Raw genomic sequence first — 21,860 nt, forward strand, 5'->3', positions numbered from 1 at the left:
GAGCAAGTTCTGGGAGATGGTGATGGACAGGGAAGCCTGGCGTGCTGCAGTCCATGGGGTTGCAAAGAGTTGGGCACGACTGCTGACCTAACTGACTCTGTCCCTAGTCATCTTCAAAAGCTTTGTTTCTTTCTAGTGTCTCAAGACACTGTAAGTTCATCTTGTTTATCTGCTGTCTCAGAAATAAAGGACAGTCATTACTCTGAGGATCCTCAGATCCTTTAATGAAAAAATGGTGCCTGCATGCATGCTCATTTGCTGAGTCCTGTCCAACTCTTAGTGACACCATAGACTATAGCCTGCCAGGCTCCTTTGTCCGTAAGATTTTTTTCCAGGCAGGAATACTGGAGTGGGTTGCCATTTCCTCCTCCAGGGGATCCTCCAAACCTAGGGATTATTTCTGCATCTCCTCCGTTAGTAGGTGATTCTTTTCTACTGAGCCACCTGGGGTGGTACTAGGGACCACAGTCTGAGTGCTAGAAATGACCTATCATTTTCCTTCTAGGATTTTTTAGTGACTGAAGCTCAGAAATATGTATTTTTTAAAGAAAATCATCAGAAGTTCATAATAATTCCAGTTCAAATTTAGGATTAATATTGTTTATTGAATATATAATTTTATTTAAAGTATGGACTATGTTTTAGAGTTAGAATGAAACATAAGACAAAGTTGGACTCATCCTAGAATTTTACAAATGATAAATTAGAAACTTATGGAGAATTTTTCATGGTGACTTAGTTAAGCAAGTGGCAACGTTGTCATAGGTAGTACAGTTGAAAAAAAAAATTGGTATTTGAATATTAGCTTGTCTAGGAGCTCCTGACCGTAGTGTAGATAGATTATTCTCTGAGTATCAGTTTCCCTATCATAAAAGGGACATAAACAACACTTGAATCCAATGATGTATTTAGGAGTTTATTATTTATCCACATATCTTCAAATCTTAGGACTACATATGCATACATTTTCTTTAATTCTTACTAATTCTAAAATCAATTTAAGAAAAGTCCCAGCTTTTTACCATCTGCTACATGTCATGGATGGTTCTAGGATATAGAGAAATAAAAATATTTTTTGCTTCATGAAAAAATTTAAAACATTCTGTTTTTAAGAGTGGGATCATATGGAGTTTTGATTATCTTTTTCAAGCCTCATTTCTATTAAACAAACATGAAAATAATGTTCTAACTTTTCTAAGTCTTTGATACAAATCAGTTAAGTCCCTTTAAAACTCATTCATTTCTAAACAATAACATAAGAAATGTACATGAGAAAATGTATTCTTTATGAAGAATCATTATCTAAATAGATAAAAAAGCCATCTGCCTTGAATCTTTCTAATTTTTCTCTCTATGTTTGTATTGATGATTCTGTCAGTTACTTATCCACTCATTTACCAGCATTTATCTGCTAACATTGTCCTTGGAATTATAAAGATTAAGAATTTTACTATATATTCAGATAGGGAAAAGAATAATCATCTTTGAAACTTATAATTTAGTTTAGGAAATAGCATACACATCAAATATTAAGAATGCAATTTCTGGAAAAATTAGTACTTTACAAAATAAAAGTAAACTACTACTCTGGGATACATTAACCTAACAAGGATTAAAGAAGAGAATGAACCCTGAGTGGGGCCTCAGAAAAAATATGGAACTTGGAGTAAAGAGAATTTTCAACCATTATTAGTCACTGCCTAATCTCTTCCCTCTTTTCCAATTCTGCTTAAATGGCAAAGCTTTAGGATTCAGAAATTCCGGTAATTTTCATAACACCTTAGCCATTCCTAAAGTTAGTAACCTAGTGCAGGCTTTCTTTTGGTATTGCCTTTAAATTCTTTAGCAAAGAGCAGACAAACATTACATATTTGTTGAACAGAAATGATGTGAATCATTGAATGTCTATTTATAATCCCAGGAAAGGTCTTAAATTATCTTTCTCTGCCACCCGATATTTGCTTTGCTTCATCTAACTTCTATGGTCAAAAATGAAAATAAAACATCACATTAAAATGTTTTATAATGCTATCACTTTCTATTCAGAAGATTTCTTTATATCTCTTCATTTTAACACCAAGCAATTTTCTCTTTAAATCAAGAATCTAAGAATAAAGCAAAGTTGATTCTCTGAATATTCACTCTCAATTTACTAGTGTTTATATATATTTCCAAATCCTTCCTAACCTGCTTTTGGTTGTAGGCTTTATGTTTAAGTGAGGGTGCAAATCTCCCCAGCAAAAACTCACAGTGTTTTAAAAGCAAAGTACCACAGTTGCTTCTTAACATTTAACTTCTCAAAATCTCATAAATGGTAAATGTTAAAACCTCCTGTAGAAAAGTTAAATGGACTTGCTCTTAGGTAACCAATAAATAAATGATCAAAGTAATAGAGCTAAGTGCTTTGTCATTCTCACTCAGCATATCTTATGCAGACAGAAGTTTCATAAACATTGTTAACTGAATTAAATTCTTACGGCACAACTCCCTCTTTAATATGTTTATCTTAATAGAAAAAGCATAAGACCCTGCTGGGCAGAAATATTTGGATGAAACTAAAAGTTTATTAATTATTAATAAATATACTAAGAGCTCAATGCAAAAAAAAGAGATATATTAGAAGGACTTCAAATATTTCATATTATATTATATAAACAAGTTAGTTTATATAAAATTAAACATATAAAAACCTATATATTGTGATTACTCACACTCATGCCTAGGCCCCAGGGAAAGTGACTTAAAAATATATATGTACTGCAAATAGAAGGCAACATGCTAATAAGTGAAAGAAGCTGTTTATAATCATTTAGCCAACAAACCAAAGAAAATAACAAAATAAAATAACACCAGAGAACAACAACAACAACAACAAAAAAACCAAATTAACCCCAGGTGAATTACGATAAATATTTTGCCAATATCAATTCAAATTTCACTATAATAAAACATGTGAGGGCAAACTTCACATGATGAGAAATAGCTTTAGGCATAAGGTCCAACTTATTTATGCATAAGGTCCAACTAACTTCTTCTATTATGAACCAAGTCAATGAACAGCTATTCGCTTTAGAAAAGAAGATGTGAGAAAATCAGAAGTTAAGTGGCATACTTTTAAAGTAATGCAACCCTGAAAAAAATAACTATTTCATAACAGGAAATTAAACAACATGCCAACAATAAATATGTTGAAAGACTCTGTTCTATCAAGAATGTCTAGCTACTCTTTAAAATGTATTTTGGTGGAGAACTACTTCACTGTTTTTCAATAATACAATGCTAACAACATTGCTTTCAGAGTAAGTCCTTAAGAAAAAAGAGTCACATAGAAAAAATAGTAATACTTAATATTTTTAAATCAGAGTATATAAAAGGCAGCGTTTTCAGCATATATCATTTCATACTGTGAGTGGCATGTGTAATCATTTTATAGTCATAATTTCCCTGGGAATGAAACTGTTTCTAAAGTTGAACTGTCAATTGTGACACCTCTTGGAAGGTATAGGCCTGTGGGGTTCAGGCTGGTCCAGAATTTCTGTTACTGTGCGGCTGATAGACCCTAAGTAATGCTCTTCACTGGGAAAATAGATCAAAGGCAAACTGACTTCCTATGGAATGTAAGAACAGGGCATTATAAAGGCTGACCTACCTCAAAAGGTAGTATTGCCCTAACTGTTATGTGGAACACTAGATCCTCATGGAGGTGGGGTGCAGGTACAGGAAAAGGGTTGTGTGTTAGGAAACTTTGGGGAATTCTCAGTTTTTAACATTCTCAAAACCACTATAAATTTCTAAATTTAAATTTGTATACTGAACAAGTTTTCTGAGAACCATTATGGAAAAATGCAGTGTAGAACACTTTGGAGAAAGTGAACGCTTTTTGGGGTAAAATCCCTTAGGGGAATCTTAATTTGGACGTATGTTATTTTAACCCCCAGTACTGAGCTGTAACTGGAAGAACCTTAAGAATCTGCATCATGAATGAATGAGTCAATGAAGGCATAAAGGAATCATGTGAGTGTAGGATATATTACTTGCTGAACATAGACAATGGTAAACAGAAACACTAGGAAACTAGCACCAGCATTTTACCACCTTTTAATTCCTTTGGACATTTCTAATTAGAATTTTGTTGGCTGACAAAGTACATTACATATAACAGTTCAGTTCAGTTCAGTTCAGTCGCTCAGTCATGTCCGACTCTTTGCGACCCCATGAATCGCAGCACGCCAGCCCTCCCTGTCCATCACCAACTCCCGGAGTTCACTCACGTCCATCGAGTCCGTGATGCCGTCCAGCCATCTCATCCTCTGTCGTCCCCTTCTCCTCCTGCCCCCAATCCCTCCCAGTGAGTCAACTCTTCTCATGAGGTGGCCAAAGTACTGGAGTTTCAGAAGCAACAGTAAACCTCCCATTTTCCTCAATTAAAGTCTTAAGAATTAGCTGTTCATGTCCTTTGTTAAGTATTACCATGTAAGTTCTTCGGTCTTTCACAACCTAAAATGCTCTTTTACAATGAAAACACCATGCACCTCACAGCAATGCTGTGCGAGTGACTGGGTTACTGGGCCTGTTTCCGCTGAAGTAGAGTTGTTCAGGACCTTCAGGTGTCAGATGCACGTGTGCATGCGCGCTCAGTGCTGCCCGACTCTGTGCGACCCCAGGGACTGCAGTCCGCCAGGCTCCTCCGTCCATGGGATTCTCTAGGCAAGAGTACTGGAGAGAGTTGCCATGCCCTCCTCCAGGAGATCTTCCCAAACCAGGGATCAAACCTGATTCTCTTGTGGAACCTGCACTGCAGGCAGGTTCTTTACTGCTGAGCCATTGGGGTAGCCCTTCTTTCTCCTTAGGTATCAGATAATATGATGCAAATAATTTGTGGAATAACCTTATTCAGGCCCAAAAGGAACTAGTTACCAAAGTTCTGAACTTCATTATTTTATTTAAGCTTACTAAATGATTCTGCACTTTCTGCAATAAAGTAGCTGTAAGAGTAAGTGGAAAAGGAACTCGTTTACTTGTTTATGTAAGTTGATGTTGATGCTTCCCTCGATTTTATGTTGGTTCCTACCCTCCTGGTAAAAATGCATTAAACTATGATGATCCCCACCAAATTCTACACAGCTTATTAAAGATGGATATAGCTGGAATAAAAAATAATTTCTTGAACAAAATAATATTTAACTCAAGCAGAAGTTGGAGAGTTTGACAGTTTATACAGAGTCAGCAAACTTTTCCATAAGAGGCCAGATAGTAAATAATTTCAGGATTTATGGGCTATATGTCTGGGATGTAACTGCATCCTTAACTCTGCTGCAGCAGTCTGGAAGCGTCTACATAAATGAGCAGATCTGTTTTCCACACAAAATTTTCTTCATGGACACCAAAATTCACTTAATTCATTTCGGTTAACTTTTACATGTCATAAAATACTATCCTTCTGAGTTTTTCATCTGTTTAAAAAGATACAAGTCATTCATGATCACATTACTGTGGGCTGCACAGAAATAAGCTGTGCCCTGGATTTGGCCTGTGGACTGTAGTTTCCTAAACACTAGTTTATACTATAGGTTGACTCAGTATCAGGCCCAAGATTTAAGAGAAATAACCTGAATTTGAAACTTAGTTGCCTACCTTGATCAAGCTACACAGTCTTTTAAACTTATGTTTTCTGAGTTTACAAGGGAAATGATAACATTTTTAATGTTTTTAAATGTTTTTATAACATTTTCCTATTTCAGTACTTCCTATTTCAAATATTTTTGGAAGGCCTAACTATCTTATTTCTAAACATTCTGTACAGTGTTTGACACATAATCAATACAGATAAATATTCATTGCTATTATTCAAATACTAATGCTACTACTGGGGGACCCATAACAAGTCACTTAGTTTACCAGATTTGCAGTTTCTTCCTCAGGAAAACATAGAGAAAAACTGCTCTCCCAAACTCGGAGGATTACTGTGAAAACATATGTGATTGTATTTCACTCTATGTCAATCTTCAGTTCTCTCAGTGCTAGACCAATTTTCTAAAACTAAAAATCTGATCTTACCACACACCCGTTCTGAATTCTTAATGACTTTCTATTGATCATAAGACAGGCTCAACTCCTTGGCATGGCTCCAAGGCTTGTCATACTTGGGCTCAGCCTTTTTTTCTGACTACATCCCCTATCATTCTTCGGTTTGAACCATTCCAGTACATTTGTACTATATTTGCAGTTCCCAGAACAATCTAAATTCTTCTCCTATCTCCATGCATTCAAAACTACGTCCCCTTCTGTACGGAATGCCTTGGTCCTACCATTTTTGAATTTGTCCTTGAACTTTTCATACTTCTATTGTGAATACAGTTTGGGGAAGATGCTTCCTTTCCCTGTGAGATCATCAGACTTTCCCACTTCTGCTTACACATGACAGAGCTGAGGTCTCCTTCATCTGCCAAAACATTTTATCTAATCCTCCATAAATGCACTTCTGTAATTTTGAACTGAATGGTTTCTTTTCCCCTTTGTCTCTACTCAACAGAAGACTCTCTGAAGGAAGATATTTATTTTGTTACCCCACTGTTCAGAACATGGTATATAATAGGGACTTACGTATTGAATGATGATTGAAAGCACTCAGTGTACTGTAAAGTACCACATGAAATAATTATTATCATACTATTATAAAAACGTTTTAAAATGTTCACATCAGGATAAGTTAGACTTACCATGTGTACTAACTAACCATGTAAGTTAGTACTTACCCTGCTGGGTACTTCACAGATACAGGGCCTTAACATGGTTCTATAGGAAACGCCAGTCTCCACTTTCAAATGAGGCTCATTGAGACCGGGCAATTAGCCCCAAATCACCCAGATCTTAAGTCTGAGAGCTGGGAATGGGATTTAGTCTGTTAGACTCCAAAATTCTGTGTTCTGAAACATTTAGCAACATGCCCCATATTCTCTCCCCTCTTAGTTGATCCAGGAGAGGCAGTCAAAACAGGAAGGTTATATGGGAAAATGAGCCTCACTTAAGGAAGGCGGGGGAAAAAGAAGTGGGGAAGCACCTTAAATTCTTCCATTATGTGTCAGGAAAAAGTGAAAAAGCCTTGGAGGAAACCCCTTTTACAAAAATAATAAATTCACCTTATCTCTCAATAATCACTTTTATTGACTAGGCCAATCATTTTATCTCTCTTTACATGAGCTATTTTTCAAATTAAATTATTTTTAGCTTTCCATTCCAGTCCTGTTTTTTAAAGTATGGTAAATAAAATCGTATAGAAAAGATACTCAGAGCAAAATGTTGTAGAAGGATAAATTCCAAGTCTCACAAGGTTATGCTGCTTTTTATACAGCCCAGTACAGCACTGCATTTTTGGTTTGCATTCAGTTTATGGTCAGTTATGTGGGTACTGCTTGAGGTCATTGTCTTCTGCATTTATGCTCACTCAGGTAGTCTCCATGCTCTATTTTTATTGCTGGGATTTCTCCATAAGTGAGGAGAAGGCAATGGCACCCCACTCCAGTACTATTGCCTGGAAAATCCCGTGGACGAAGGAGCCTGGTAGGCTGCAGTCCATGCGGTCGCGAAGAGTCTGACACGACTGAGCGGCTTCCCTTTCACTTTTTACTTTCATGCACTGGAGGAGGAAATGGCAACCCACTCCAGTGTTCTTGCCTGGAAAATCCCAGGGATAGGGCAGACTGGTGGCTGCCATCTATGGGGTCGCACAGAGTCGGACACAACTGAAGCAACTTAGCAGTAGCAGCAGCTCCATAAGTGAACCAGTTTATACATGTCCTACCTTACCTCTTCATCAAGGTCACTATATGGCTTTTAATTTTGTTTGCCAAAGAATTAACACGTTACATAATTAAAAAATTGGCATCATATACAACTTTATATGTTACCTTAACCTTAACTTTTATATGTAACTTTCAATCTGGTTCACACACCTAATGTGTGTAATCCATAATTGCTTGATACACCAATTTCTTACATGAATCAATAGCTTGAGAAAAATAAAATAATTTCACCTCTCATTTCATGAAAGAAAATGAAGCTTATATGGCGGGGGGGAATGGAGAGTTTCTCAGAAATGTATGTTCTTTTAGGTCAGAGGATGCTCTTATATATCTCTGAGCAGTAACTGCTACGGTTTTATTAGTTTCTATTTTAAAATACATATTCTGATTTTTAAATTTTTTTACTTTACAAAAGGAATTATAATAATTGGAAAATTCAATAAAATATTTCCCAACTAGAAAATTATTTTTCTTATAGTAAATGGTATAAGAAATTGTTTTGTTGGTGACTATATATACAATCAAAACTTTAAGATTACATGTATTCATACTTACATTTAAAAATTCTGTTGTTAAGTAAGAGTTTCCCTCAAGTTCCATTGTTAAAAAATTGAAGGTTTTAAAAGGGAAAGTGAAAGTGGCTCATTTGTGTACGACTCTTTTGGAACCCATGACTACACAGTCCATGGAATTCTCCAGGCAAGAATTCTGGAGTGGGTAGCCCTTCCCTTCTCCAGTGGATCTTCCCAACCCAGGTATCAAACCCAGGTCTCCCGCATTACAGATGGATTCTTTCTTTACGAGCTGAGCCACAAGGGAAGCCCCTTAAAAGGGAAAAGTCAACTTAATAAGTCTCTGTCAAGACAGTTTTCTTCATTTGCCAAACAGGAGCATAATGACAAGGTATGATATAAAAGCCAGATGTGTATTAACATCATGCTGCTTTCGATTTCTGCATGCTTAGCTATATGAAACACATTTAAGTTATGTGACCACATATTTCCTCATTTACGCTATGTGAACACATTTCCATATTTGAAAATAGGAATAATAATTCCACCTTGCAGGGCTACTCAGAAAAGTATAAGGTAAAGTATATAAAGCATTTAGCACATTGCTGAAAATAACAGGAACATTGGTAGTCCACATAACCATTTAGCGTTTTTTTTTCTTTTTAGACTAAAGCTTATTTAGAAATTAAAATTATGATGTTATTCTTTCATAATAAAATAAAGGCTTTAAAATGTCCTATCAGTTCAGTTCAGTTGCTCAGTCGTGTCCGACTCTTTGTGACCCCATGGACTGCTGCATGCCAGGCCTCCATGTCCATCACCAACTCCCAGAGTACACTCAAACTCATGTCCCTTGAGTCAGTAATGCCATCCAACCATCTCATCCTCTGTTATCCCCTTCTCCTCCCACCTTCACCCTTTCCCAGCATCAGGGTCTTTTCAAATGAGTCACCTCTTCACATCAGGTGGCCAAAGTACTGGAGTTTCAGCTTCAACATCAGACCTTCCAGTGAATACTTAGGAGTGATTTCCTTTAGGATGGCCTGGTTTGATCTTTTTGCAGTCCAAGGGACTCTCTAGAGTCTTCTCCAACACCACAGTTCAAAAGCAGCAATTCTGCAGCATTCAGCTGTCTTTATAGTCCAACTCTCACATCCATATATGTGGTGAAAAACCACTAGAAAAACCATAGCCTTGACTAGACAGACCTTAGTTGGCAAAGTAATGTCTCTGCTTTTTCATATGGTGTCTACGTTGGTTACAGTTTTTCTTCCAAGGAGAAAGCCTCTTTTAATTTCATGGCTGTAGTCACCATCTGCAGTGATTTTGGAGCCCCAAGAATAAAAGTCAGCCACTGTTTCCATTGTTTCCCCATCTATTTGTCATGAAGTGATGGGATCAGATGCCATGATCTTAGTTTTCTGTATGTTGAGTTTTAAGCGAACTCTTTCACTTTCATCAAGAGGCTCTTTAGTGCCTCTTCACTTTCTGCCATAAGGTGTCATCTGCATATCTGAGGTCATTGATATTTCTCCTGGCAATCTTGATTCCAGCTTATGCTTCATCCAGCCCAGCATTTCTCATGATGTACTCTGCATAGAAGTTAAATAAGCAGGGTGACAACATACAGCCTTGGCATACTCCTTTTCCTATTTGGAACCAGTCTGTTGTTCCATGTCCAGTTCTAACTGTTGCTTCTTGACCTGCATACAGATTTCTCAGAAGGCAGGTCAGGTGGTCTGGCATTTCCATCTCTTTCAGAAATTTTCCACAGTTTGTTGTGACCCACACAGTCAAAGGTCTGGCACAGTCAATAAAGCAGAAGTAGATGATTTTATGAAACTCTCTTGCTTTTTCGGTGATCCAATGGATGTTGGCAATTTGATCTCTGGTTCCTCTGCCTTTTCTAAAACCAGCCTGAACATCTGGAAGTTCACAGTTCACGCACTGTAGAAGCCTGCCTTGGAGAATTTTGAGCATTACTTTGCTAGCATGTGCAATCAGTGCAATTGTGTGGTAGTTTGAGCATTCTTTGGCATTGCCTTTCTTTGGGACTGGAATGAAAACTGACCTTTTCCAGTCCTGTGTCCACTGCTGAGTTTTCCAAATGTGCTGGCATACTGCACTTTCACAGCATCATCTTTCAGGATTTGAAATAGGTCAACTGGAATTCCATCACCTCCACTAGCTTTGTTCATAGTGATGCTTTCTAAGGTCTGCTTGACTTCACATTCCAGGATGTCTGGTCCTAGGTGAGTGACCACACCTGGGTCATAAAGCTCTTTTTTGTATAGTTCTTCTGTGTATTCCTGCCACCTCTTCTGAGTATCTTCTGCTTCTGTTAGGTCCAGACCATTTCTGTCCTTTATTGAGCCCATCTTTGCATGAAATGTTCTCTTGGTATCTCTAATTTTCTTGCAGAGATCTCTAGTCTTTCCCAGTCTATTGTTTTCCTCTATTTCTTTGTACTGATCACTGAGGAAGACTTTGTTCTCTCTCCTTGCTATTCTTTGAAACTCTGCATTCAAATGGGTATATCTTTCCTTTTCTCCTTTGCCTTTCATTTCTCTGCTTCTCTCAGCTATCTGTAAGGCCTCCTCAGACAATCATTTTGCCTTTTTGCATTTCTTTTTCTTGGGGATGATCTGCTCCCTGTCTCCTGTACAATGTCACAAACCTCCATCCATAGTTCATCAGGCACTCTGTCTATCAGATCTAGTCCCCTGAATTTATTTGTCACTTACACTGTATAATCATAAGGAATTTGATTTAGGTCATACCTGAATGGTCTAATGGTTTTCCCTACTTTTTTCAATTTCAGTCTGAATTTGGCAATAAGGAGTTCATGATCTGAGCCACAGTCAGCTCCCGGTCTTGGTTTTGCTGACTGTATAGAGCTTCTCCATCTTTGGCTGCAAAGAATATAGTCAAGCTGATTTTGGTATTGACCATCTGGTGATGTCCATGTGTAGAGTCTTCTCTAGTGTTGTTGGAAGAGGGTGTATGCTATGACTAGTGTGTTCTCTTGGCAAAACTCTATTAGCCTTTGCCCTGTTTCATTCTGTACTCCAAGGCCAAATTTGCCTGTTACTCCACACATTTTTTGATTTTCTACTTTTGCATTCCTGTCCCCTAGGGACGGGGGAGCATGATGGGCTGCCATCTATGGGGTCGCACAGAGTCAGACATGACTGAAGCGACTTAGCAGCAACAGCAGCCCCTATAATGACTGTGGGCAAGAATCCCTTAGAAGAATTGAGTAGCCATCATAGTCAAGAAGTGTCCAAAATGCAGTACTTGGATGCAATCTCAAAAACAACAGAATATCTCTGTTCATTTCCAAGGGAAACCATTCAATATCACAGTAATCCAAGTCTATGCCCTGACCAGTAATGCTGAAGAAGCTGAAGTTGAATGGATCTGTGAGGGCCTACAAGACCTTCTAGAACTAACATCCCCTCAAAGAAAAAAAAGTCCTATACATCTTAAATATAATAAAGGACACAGTATTTTGAGTATAAATTTGTTCAAATGCAGTGAGATTAAAAAGTAAATAAAAAATTCATAGGCCAAGAACATCTTATTTAAACTATATAATCCAAAAATGAATTGATTAAAGTTGTCCCTGTTAAAAATGTATTACCTGTGGAATCCAGCCCATAAAACAAGGGAGAACTGACGATACACTAGGAGAATCATGCTGATTTTCACAAAGTCGATTTCCATCAAAACTGCATCCTTCCAGCAGTAAGCCACTGATCTGCCATAGAGATATACAAACCATTAAAATACATATTACAGTCTGAAATGACAGGAGTTACTCTGTTGTATCTTCAGAAGGAAGGCAACAATCTCCATTGTAACTACACATTTCAAACAGTGTTAAAACAAAGACTATGGTATTTTATCTGAGAATAATGAAGGAGAAGGCCTGGACCAGTGTTCACTGTGAGCTTCCTTCAGGCTTAGTCCTGAATTTTAGCAAATATTTGAGAAAAAAATACTTACAAATGTCATCAGTTATACAACTGCACGTGCTTTGGCACTAGAATAATAGAAATATAATGACAAAAGCCAAAATGTTACTCTTTTTACAGGAGGGGGAAAGACAAGCACACTAGAGAAAAAAACAAGTGCTCCTTGCTTGGAATTCTGACATTATTTTCTAAAGAACAGAACAACGTTCAGAAAGGTTAATGCAAAGTAATTTTTAACATGTCACACACAGCTGAAAGAATAATAAAAAAAAAAGGAAAAAAAAGAGTTCATCTCTTGGGGACTCCCCTAGTGGTCCACTGGTTCAGAACCTGTCTTCCCCACTGTAGGTTTGATGTATGAAGCAGGGCACCCAAAGCCAGTGCTCTGGGACCACCCAGATGGATAGGGTGGGAGGGAGGGGTTCAGGATGGGGGACACATGTGCACCTGTGGCCAATCAATGCCGATGTATGGCAAAGCCACCACAATATTGTAATTATCCTCCAATTAAGATTAATTAATAAATTAAAAAAAATCTGTTTTCCATGGGTTCAATCCTTGGTCAGGGAAGTAAGATTCCACATTCCACAGGGCAACTATACTCACTTGCCTCAACTAGTGTGGGTGACAGTAACTCAGTCATGCCCGACTCTTTGAGACTCCATGGACTGCAGCCCACCAGGGTCTGTCCATGGAATTTTCCAGGCAAGAATGCTGGAGTGGGTTGCCATTTCCTTCTCCAGCCACAACTAGAGACACAGCCAAAAATAAATATATTAAAAAAAAAACAAACAAACAAAAAAGGAGTTCCTCTCTTACTCTAAATTAACCTTAGTGTAAATTTATGAAATTATGAAAATAAAAATATAAATAATTTGGTAATGTTAGCTTCATATTTCTTAAGTTCATTCTTTCAGTTTCTGATAATAAATGTAGAGTCTGCATTTTGAATTCAGATCCATATCTATATTCTCACAATTTGAACTTGATAGAAAATAATACAATCTTATATTGTTTAGTGCCTTTGAAGTTTTAACATACTATAGAGTTTTAGAGGTAAGGGAATGCATGAAGTTGAAAGAGCTGAAATCATTTTCAACTACATTATAGTTAGGGGATGGTTATGGGACGAGTACTAGTAGAGTATGCCTTGACAAACAGTTCTGATTAGTTGCTTTACCATGGAAACATGAACAACTTGTTCGTCAGTGAAAGAGTTGGGATAAAAACAGAATTACTGAATTCCTAAGTTCAATATTCTTTCTGTACCACTGATATGATGTTATAAGGCCACTTTAAGGGTTGCTTAAGTATAGCCTTGAGGAAAAGTAAATTAAAAAATTTTTAATTAATTTTAATTGGAGGCTACTTTACAATATTGTGATTTTTGTCATACATTGATATGAATCACCCACAGGTGTACATGTGTTCCCCATCCTGAATCCCCTCCCACCTCCCTCCCCATCCCATCCCGCAGGGTTGTCTGAGTGCACTGGCTTTGAGTGCCCTGTTTCATGCATTGAACTTGGACTGGTGATCTATTTCATATATGGTAATATATATGTTTTAATGCTATTCTCTCAAATCATCCCACTCTTGCCTTCTCCCAGAGTCTAAAAGTCTGTTCTTTACATCCGTGTCTCCTTTGCTGTCTCGCATATAGGGTTATCATTACCATCTTTCTAAATTCCAAATATATGCATTAATATACTGTATTGGTGTTTTTCTTTCTGACTTACTTCACTCTGTATAATAGGTTCCAGTTTCATCCACCTCATTAGAACTGATTCAAATGCATTCTTTTTAATAGCTGAGTAATACTCCATTGTGTATGTGTAGCACAGCTTTCTTATCCATTCATCTGCTGATGGACATCTAGGTTGCTTCCATGTCCTGGCTATAGTAAGCAGTGCTGTGATTAACATGGGGGTACATGTGTCTCTCACAGTTCTGGTTTCCTTGGCGTGTATGCCCAGCAGTGGGATTGCTGGGTCGTACAGCAGTTCTATTTCCAGTTTTTTAAGGAATCTCCACACTGTTTCTCCATAGTGGTTGTACTAGTTTGCATTCCCACCAACAGTGTAAGAGCGCTGACTTTTCTCCACACCCTCTCCAGCATTTATTGTTAGTAGACCTTTTGATGGCAGCCATTCTGGCTGGCGTGAAATGATACCTCATTGTGATTTTGATTTGCATTTCTCTGATAATGAGTGATGTTGAGCATCTTTTCATGTGTTCGTTAGCCATCTCTATGTCTTCTTTGGAGAAATGTCTGTTTAGTTCTTTGGCCCATTTTTGATTAAAATTTAAGTGCTTCCTAATTTCAGTGCTAGAAAATCCCTATCTAGCCTATCCCTTCTCCAGGGGATCTTCCCAACCCAGGAATCAACCTGGGGTCCCCTGCATTGCAAGCAGATTCTTTACCAACTGAGCTATCAGGGAAGCCCTAGAAAGTCCCTAGGCAACATAATTCTTCTACGGCCTCTTTCAGAAATTTCACTGAGGTTTGAGCTCAAGTGGTCTCTATAGCAATTTGTAAAAGCAGTCCCCACAGATAGTGTCACAACTTGACTATGTAATATGCATAGTATATACGCTATTGTTGTGTTCCATCAGTAAGTCATGGTCAACTCTTTGCGACTCTGTGGACTGCAGCATGCCAGGCTCTTCTGTGTGTTACCTCCCAGAGTGTGCTCCAATCCATGTCCATTGTGTTGGTGATGCTATCTCTCATCCTCTGCTGCCTCTTCTCCTATGGTCTTCAATCTTTCCCAGTGTCAGTCTTTTCCAACGAGTTGGCTCTTTGCATCAGGTGGCCAAAGTGATGAAGCTTCACCTTCAGCATCAATCCTTCTAATGAATATTCAGGGTTGATTTGCTTTAGGCTTCACTGGTTTAATCTCCTTGCTGTCCAAAGGACTCTTCTCTGGCACCACAATTTGAAAGCATCAGTTCTTTGGCGCTCAGCCTTCTTTATGTTCCAAGTCCCACATTTGGACATGACTACTAGAAAAACCATAGCTATGACTATATGGGCCTTTTGTTGACAAAGTGATGTCTCTGCTAATACTGTTTAGGTTTATCATACCTTTCCTTCCAAGGAAGGAATTTAATTTACCTTTAATTTCATGGATTCAGTTACCATCTGCAATGATTTTGGAGCCCAAGAAAATACAGTTTTTCCCCATCTATTTGCCATGAAGTGATGGGACCAGATGCCATGATCTTAGTTTTTTGCATGTTGAGTTTTAATCCAGCCTCTTCACTTTCTTCTTTCACCCTCGTCAACAGGCTCTTTAGTACCTCTTCGCTTTCTGCCATTATAGTGCTATCATCTGCATATCTGAGGTTGCTGATATTTCTCCTGCGATCCTGATCTCAGCTTCTGACTCAGCCAGCCTAGCATTTCACAAGATGTACCTTGAGTGCATGTGTGCTCAGTGGCTCAGTCGTGTCTGACTGTTTGTGACCCTTTGGACTGTAGCCCACCAGGTTCATCTGTCCAAGGGATTTTCCAGGCAAGAATACTGGAGTGGCAACTGGACAAGGGGACAAGTGACAACTGGAGTTGCCATTTCTTATTCCAGGGGCTTTTTCTGACCCAGGGTTTGAGCCCATGTCTCCTGCATTGGCAGTGGATTCTTTACTGAGCCACCTGGGAAGACCGGATGTACTCTGCATTTAAGTTAAATAAGCAGGGTGATAATTACAGCCTTGTCATGCTCCTTTCCAAATACTGAACGAGTCCGTTGTTTGATGTCCGTTTCTATGGCTTCTTGACCCGTATATGGGTTTATCAGGAGACATGTAAGGTGGTCTGATACTCCCATCTCTTTAAGAATTTCCACAGTTTGCGGTGATCCACACAGTTAAAGGCTTTACGGTAGTCAATGAAGCAGAAATAGACATGTTTCTGAAATTCCCTTGCTTTCCCCATGATCCAACAAATGCTGGAGATTTAATTTTTCAATATGCATATACAGGGATATAAACTGAGATATATATTGAGCTTTCAGCTCAACTGGTCTCTACAGAAATTTGTAAAACTAGTCTCCACTGATAGCATCACAACTTGACGATGTAATATGTATATCGTTGTAGTTATGTCACTAAATTGTGTCCGATTCTTTGCAACCTCATGGACTACACAGCATGCCAGGCTCCTCTATCCTCCACTGTCTCCCGGATTTTGCTCAAGTTCAATTGAGTTGGTGACACTCTCTAACCAAGTCATCCCTACCACCCGCTTCACCTTTTCCTCTTTTAGAGGGTTGGTGGGGTGTTAAATACTGTCCTTTAGAGCCTTATTTCAATAACTGAAGCTACTGATCATGTAGTTGCTTGATCTGACACATGGGAGACATTCTTGGTCCCATCTCCTGAACTTCCGATATACTATCAACTACCAATGGCTGCCACCACCTTTAATCAAATCCTCTAAATTTGTCCTTTTCTCTCTCATCCTCTATCATTCTCCAACTGCAGAATTTAAAGAAAATTAAAACATGGAGTTTCAAAAAACAATATCTATTGTTTATATAATAAAATGATAATATTGATACATCAGAGATTGGAGTGGTATCAACAAATGGTACCCTGTTTCATCTGCAATTCTGTATCAGTGGAATGAGAAAAAGCACAGAGGCCTAAAATACTACTTTTTTTTCCTAGAAAAAGATAGTTTGATGGATGTGATAGATCTCCAGGCGAATGTACTTGCTGATATTAAACACAAGAATTTTGGAAGGCTTAACTCCTAGTTATGACAGTACTACGCTAAGGAGCCAGCTACACCAGATGCAGGGACTACCTTGAAGGGGCGAAGCAGAATATGTAACCCAAGAGAAAAGCATAGGAAGGCAGAGTATTCAGCCCTGGGTTCCTGACTCAAACTCATAATCAGATAAAGTGACACCTTTCCTGGAAAGGGAGGAGTCAGGTAGAAGGTAGAGAGCGTCTAGGAGTATGAACATTAGTAAGCATTCCTCCATACGGAAAAACTACAGGAAAGGGAAATAAAAGTTTTCCTCTAATATCATATTTAAAATACTTGGAAAATTGCCTGATATACAATAAGTGCTCAATATGTATTAGCTATTACTGTTCATTTAAGCTAATCCATCTACTAGTTTCTAGACACTGAGAATTATTTTATATAGTGCATCCATTTAAATAAGACAAAATAAAGGTTTTATTGGAAATTATTTGGATACCAGCAAATCTGGAAAACTCAGCAATGGCCACAGGACTGGAAAAGGTCAGTTTTCGTTCCAATCTCAAAGAAAGGCAATGCCAAAGAATGTTCAAACTACCACACAATTGCACTCATTGCACATGCTAGCAAAGTAATGCTCAAAATTCTCCAAGCTAGGCTTCAACAGTATGTGAACTGAGAACGTCCAGATGTTCAAGCTGGTTTTAGAAAAGGCAGAGGAACCAGAGATCAAATTGCCAACATCCGTTGGGTCATAAATAAAGCAGGAGAATTCCAGGAAATCATCATTCTACAGCAGAGGTGACCTTGATTCTGTAACAAACAGTGGTATGAAATAAAAAGATGAACTTGATTTAGATGTGAAGAGACATGAGGCACACAATAACCAAACACAGTGTCTGGACTTGGACCTGAATTTGAACACACTATTGGAAATCATTTTTTTTTTTTTAGACAGTGGTAAATATTGCTGTAACTGGCTATTAAATGATGCCAAGGAAATATTGTTAATTTTTTATGTGTGATAATATACTACATTTATATAAGAAAGTTTTTTTTGAGAAACGGAGAAGTAAAATACCTGGACTTTGCTTCAGCAAAGACAATAAAAAAAGAGAAAAAGAAGAAATATCTCTAAATTTTGAAAACTTTGAATATGGAGACTCATTTTACTATTCTTTCCTCTTCTGTATTTGTTTGTAATTGCTTAATAAGAAAAATAACTAAAAATGATTGGGAATAAACTTGAATGCCAGAAAATATTTAATTTTCTCTAAGGAATTACCTTCTCTGTCTAGAGCTACTGTCCAATACAGTAGCCAAGGTCACATATGTTATTGAGCACTTGAGATGTTACAAGTCTGAAATGAGATGTGCCATAAATACAGAATATATGATGGATTTCAAGGACTCTGTATAAGAAAAGAGAAAGTAATATGTTATTCATAATTTTAAAATATTTATTACATTCTGAAACAACAATATGTTGTATATATTAGGTAAAATAAAATAACACTAAAAATATTTTTATGTTTCTTTTATATTTTTAGTGTCACTACTAGAAAATATAAAATTATGTATGCGGCTTGATGTAGGTTGAAGAAAGGAGCATATGCTAGGGAAAGTTATATTCCAGAAAGAAATACAAACAGGTTTCTTAGAAGTTTTTGAAAGCTGGGGAAGGACTAGAACAGTTAATGGAACTTAGCACACAATCCCAGCACTTGGAATTTTTTTCAATAAGGTGTCAAGTAAAGTCAGAGGTTTTAGAGTAGAGACACATCCCAAACAGGAAATTGCAGCCAGTTCTCAGCCTCCTGCTATATTTGGAGGGCATGAGAAGATAGCATTAAGTTGGCCAGGCTATGAAACAGTATAGTCAACGACAAATTAAAAGCCTTTTACTTTTCTTTCTGAGAGTTTGTATCTATTTAGTTCTTTTTGGCAGTGCTGGGTCTCCGCTGCCGCCTGGGCTCTGCTCTAGCTGTGGCAAGCGGAAGCCACCCTCTCCTTGTGTTGTGCAGGCTTGTCACTGCAGCGGCTTCTCTTGTTGCAGAGAATGGACTTGAGAGAGCGTGGGCTTCAGTGGTTGCGGCACGTGGGATCAGTAGTTGCAGCTCCCAGGCTCTGCAGCGCAGGCTCAACAGTTGTGGTGCATGGGCTTAGCTGTTCTCTAGCATGTGGGATCTTCTGGGATCAAGGATCAGACCTGTGTCTCCTGCACTGGCAGGCAGATTCTTTATCACTGAGCCACGAGAGAAGCCTCTGAAAGCCCATTAAACTGGCGTAAATATAATAAGACGCTCAAAGCACTTAATGCTATGAGAATATCAGATTTAAAACCATTGATTGCTGCAGTCACTTGAATTTCTAAGAAAAATAATTTTTTGTTGACCTAGTTTTATATCACATTATCTTGGAAACACCAAATCATTTTAGAGATTGACTTTCAGAGAAAATCATATTGCTAAGCATTCTTAAAAGTTCCCCCATGATTTAAAAATAATATCTACTTGATGATGACAATATAAGGATATTCACATTAAGTGCTCAGTTTTAAAAATGAAAACTATCAGAAATATATGTCTTAAAATGACAAAAGTAAACAAGTGGGACCTCATTAAACTTAAAAGCTTTTGCACAGAAAAGGAAACTATAAGCAAGGTAAAAAGACAAGCCTCAGAATGGGAGAAAATAATAGCAAATGAAACTGACAAAGGATTAATTTCCAAAATATACAAGCAGCTCATACAACTCCATACCAGAAAAACAAACAACCCAATCAAAAAGCGGGAAAAAGACCTAAAGAGACATTTCTCCAAAGACATACAGATGGCTAACAAACACATGAAAAGATGCTCAACATTGCTCATTATTAGAGAAATGCGAATCAAAACTACAATGAGATATCCCCTCACACCGGTCAGAATGGCCATCATCAAACAGTCTACAAATGATAAATTCGGGAGAGGGTGTGGAGAAAAGGGAATGCTCTTGCACTGATGGGAGGAATGTAAATTGATACAGCCACTATGGAAGACGGTATGGAGATTCCTTAAAAAATCTAGGAATAAAACCACATGTGACCCAGCAATCCCACTCCAGGGCATATACCCCGAGAAAACCAAAATTGAAAATGTATCCCATTGTTCACTGCAGCACTGTTTACAATAGCTAGAACATGCAAAAAACCTAGATGTCCATAGATGGATGGATAAAGAAATTGTGGTACATATACACAATGGAATATTACTCAACCATAGAAAGGAGCACATTTGAGTCAGTTCTGATGAGGTGGATGAACCTAGAACCTATTATACAGAGTGAAGTCAGTCAGAAAAAGAAAGAAAAATATCTAGATTCTGTATATATTCTAATACATATATACAGAATCTAGAAAAATGGTACTGAAGAATTTATTTACAGGACAGCAGTGGAGAATCCCAGGGACGGGGGAGCCATCTATGGGGTCGCACAGAATCGGACATGACTGAAGTGACTTAGCAGCAGCAGCAGCAGTGGAGAAACAGACATAGAGAATAGACTTAGGGACACGGGGAGAGGGGAGGAGAGGGTGAGGTGTATGGAAAGAGTAACATGGAAACTTACATTACCATATGAAAAATAGATAGGCAATGGAAATTTGCTGTATGTCTCAGGAAACTCCAACAGGGGCTCTGTATCAACCTAGAGGGGTGGGCTGGGGAAGGAGATGGGAGGGAGGTTCAAAAGGGAGGAGATGTATGTATACCTATGGCTGATTCACGTTGAGGTTTGGCAGAAAAGAGCAAAATTCTGTAAAGCAACTATCCTTAAATTAAAAAAAAAAGAGGTCCTGTCACTGAATACTGGTTGGTCTATTTGAGTGGAAAGATGAAGAGAGAGAGGTTGTATTTTGTATTTTCTTCTGGACTGTAATTATCATATTTGGTAGACATAAGGCTATAGTAATGCTAATAAATGATTTCAAAATGTCAGTTAAAAATAAAAGAATTATTTAAAGGTTTTTTTTTTTTTTTAAAGTTTTCCACTGCTGGACTGATAAGCTACAACTGGCAGCTCACACTCATTTGGGGAAGATGTGTCTGAAGCTTGTAACTCCTAATTCTAATGAGCCCATTCTCCTCATGAAACCTCAAATGTCTAAATCTCCAATTTCCTCATTGTTTTAACTTTTATTTCCTGGTAAGCTCTAAAAGAGAGGGAGTTGAAATACAAATAGTAGAACCACCTGGTAAATGGGCCAACCCTAGCCTGGCATGAAGCAGCCAAATGACCTGGCAAGCACAAGTGGCTTTAATATGCTACTAGGTCCCAAAGTAGCAGCAGCTTTCAGGCATCTCAGAGAACCATGCATTATTAACAAGTGTATAATGTGTTTAATAAGCCTGATTTGCCAAGGTAGAAGACTTGATTTTGCCCTTTGTGTTTGGCGGCATTGGCAGTCAAGGAGGGAACTGGAAGTGGCCCAGGTCTGCCAGAGCCAAACTTTCACAGCCTTGGGCATGCAGGCTGAACAGGTGTGTGATGTGATGCATTTTCTAGTACTAAGTTTCACAACTGCTGTTAACAAATAACAAATCAATAATGGAAGTGAGGAAATTTTAGAGGGCCATGTTCAGGATCTAAAAAAATCAATATACATACATATTATCTTAAGCAGGTCTAAGGGGTTTGAGATATTGATTGATGTGGGAACTATAGCCTTGCTTAAAGATTTCACTAGTTGAATTCAGTCTAGGGTGGTAGAGACTGAAAAAATATAAAGCCAGTTAAGTTTTACAGTGACAATAAAATTTAAACATAATTCAAATTCAAAATTTTCCTCTCAAAACAATCCTTTCACTGAAAATTT

At 37.9% G+C, this 21,860-nt stretch overlaps 1 protein-coding gene across 3 annotated transcripts in view; it reads right to left on the bottom strand.

The window, feature by feature from the left end:
• Window positions 1-21,860, bottom strand: part of DYNC2H1 (dynein cytoplasmic 2 heavy chain 1) — a 493,166-nt gene that overhangs the window by 92,307 nt on the left and 378,999 nt on the right. For all 3 annotated transcript variants that reach the window (XM_069554796.1, XM_069554794.1, XM_069554793.1), the window contains exon 88: window positions 11,958-12,074. In XM_069554796.1, the coding sequence (XP_069410897.1) occupies window positions 11,958-12,074 (117 nt within the window). The remainder of the gene's footprint in view (window positions 1-11,957; window positions 12,075-21,860) is intronic.

The sequence above is a fragment of the Ovis canadensis genome, chromosome 15, assembly GCF_042477335.2.
Source record: "Ovis canadensis isolate MfBH-ARS-UI-01 breed Bighorn chromosome 15, ARS-UI_OviCan_v2, whole genome shotgun sequence".
Lineage (NCBI taxonomy): Eukaryota > Metazoa > Chordata > Mammalia > Artiodactyla > Bovidae > Ovis > Ovis canadensis.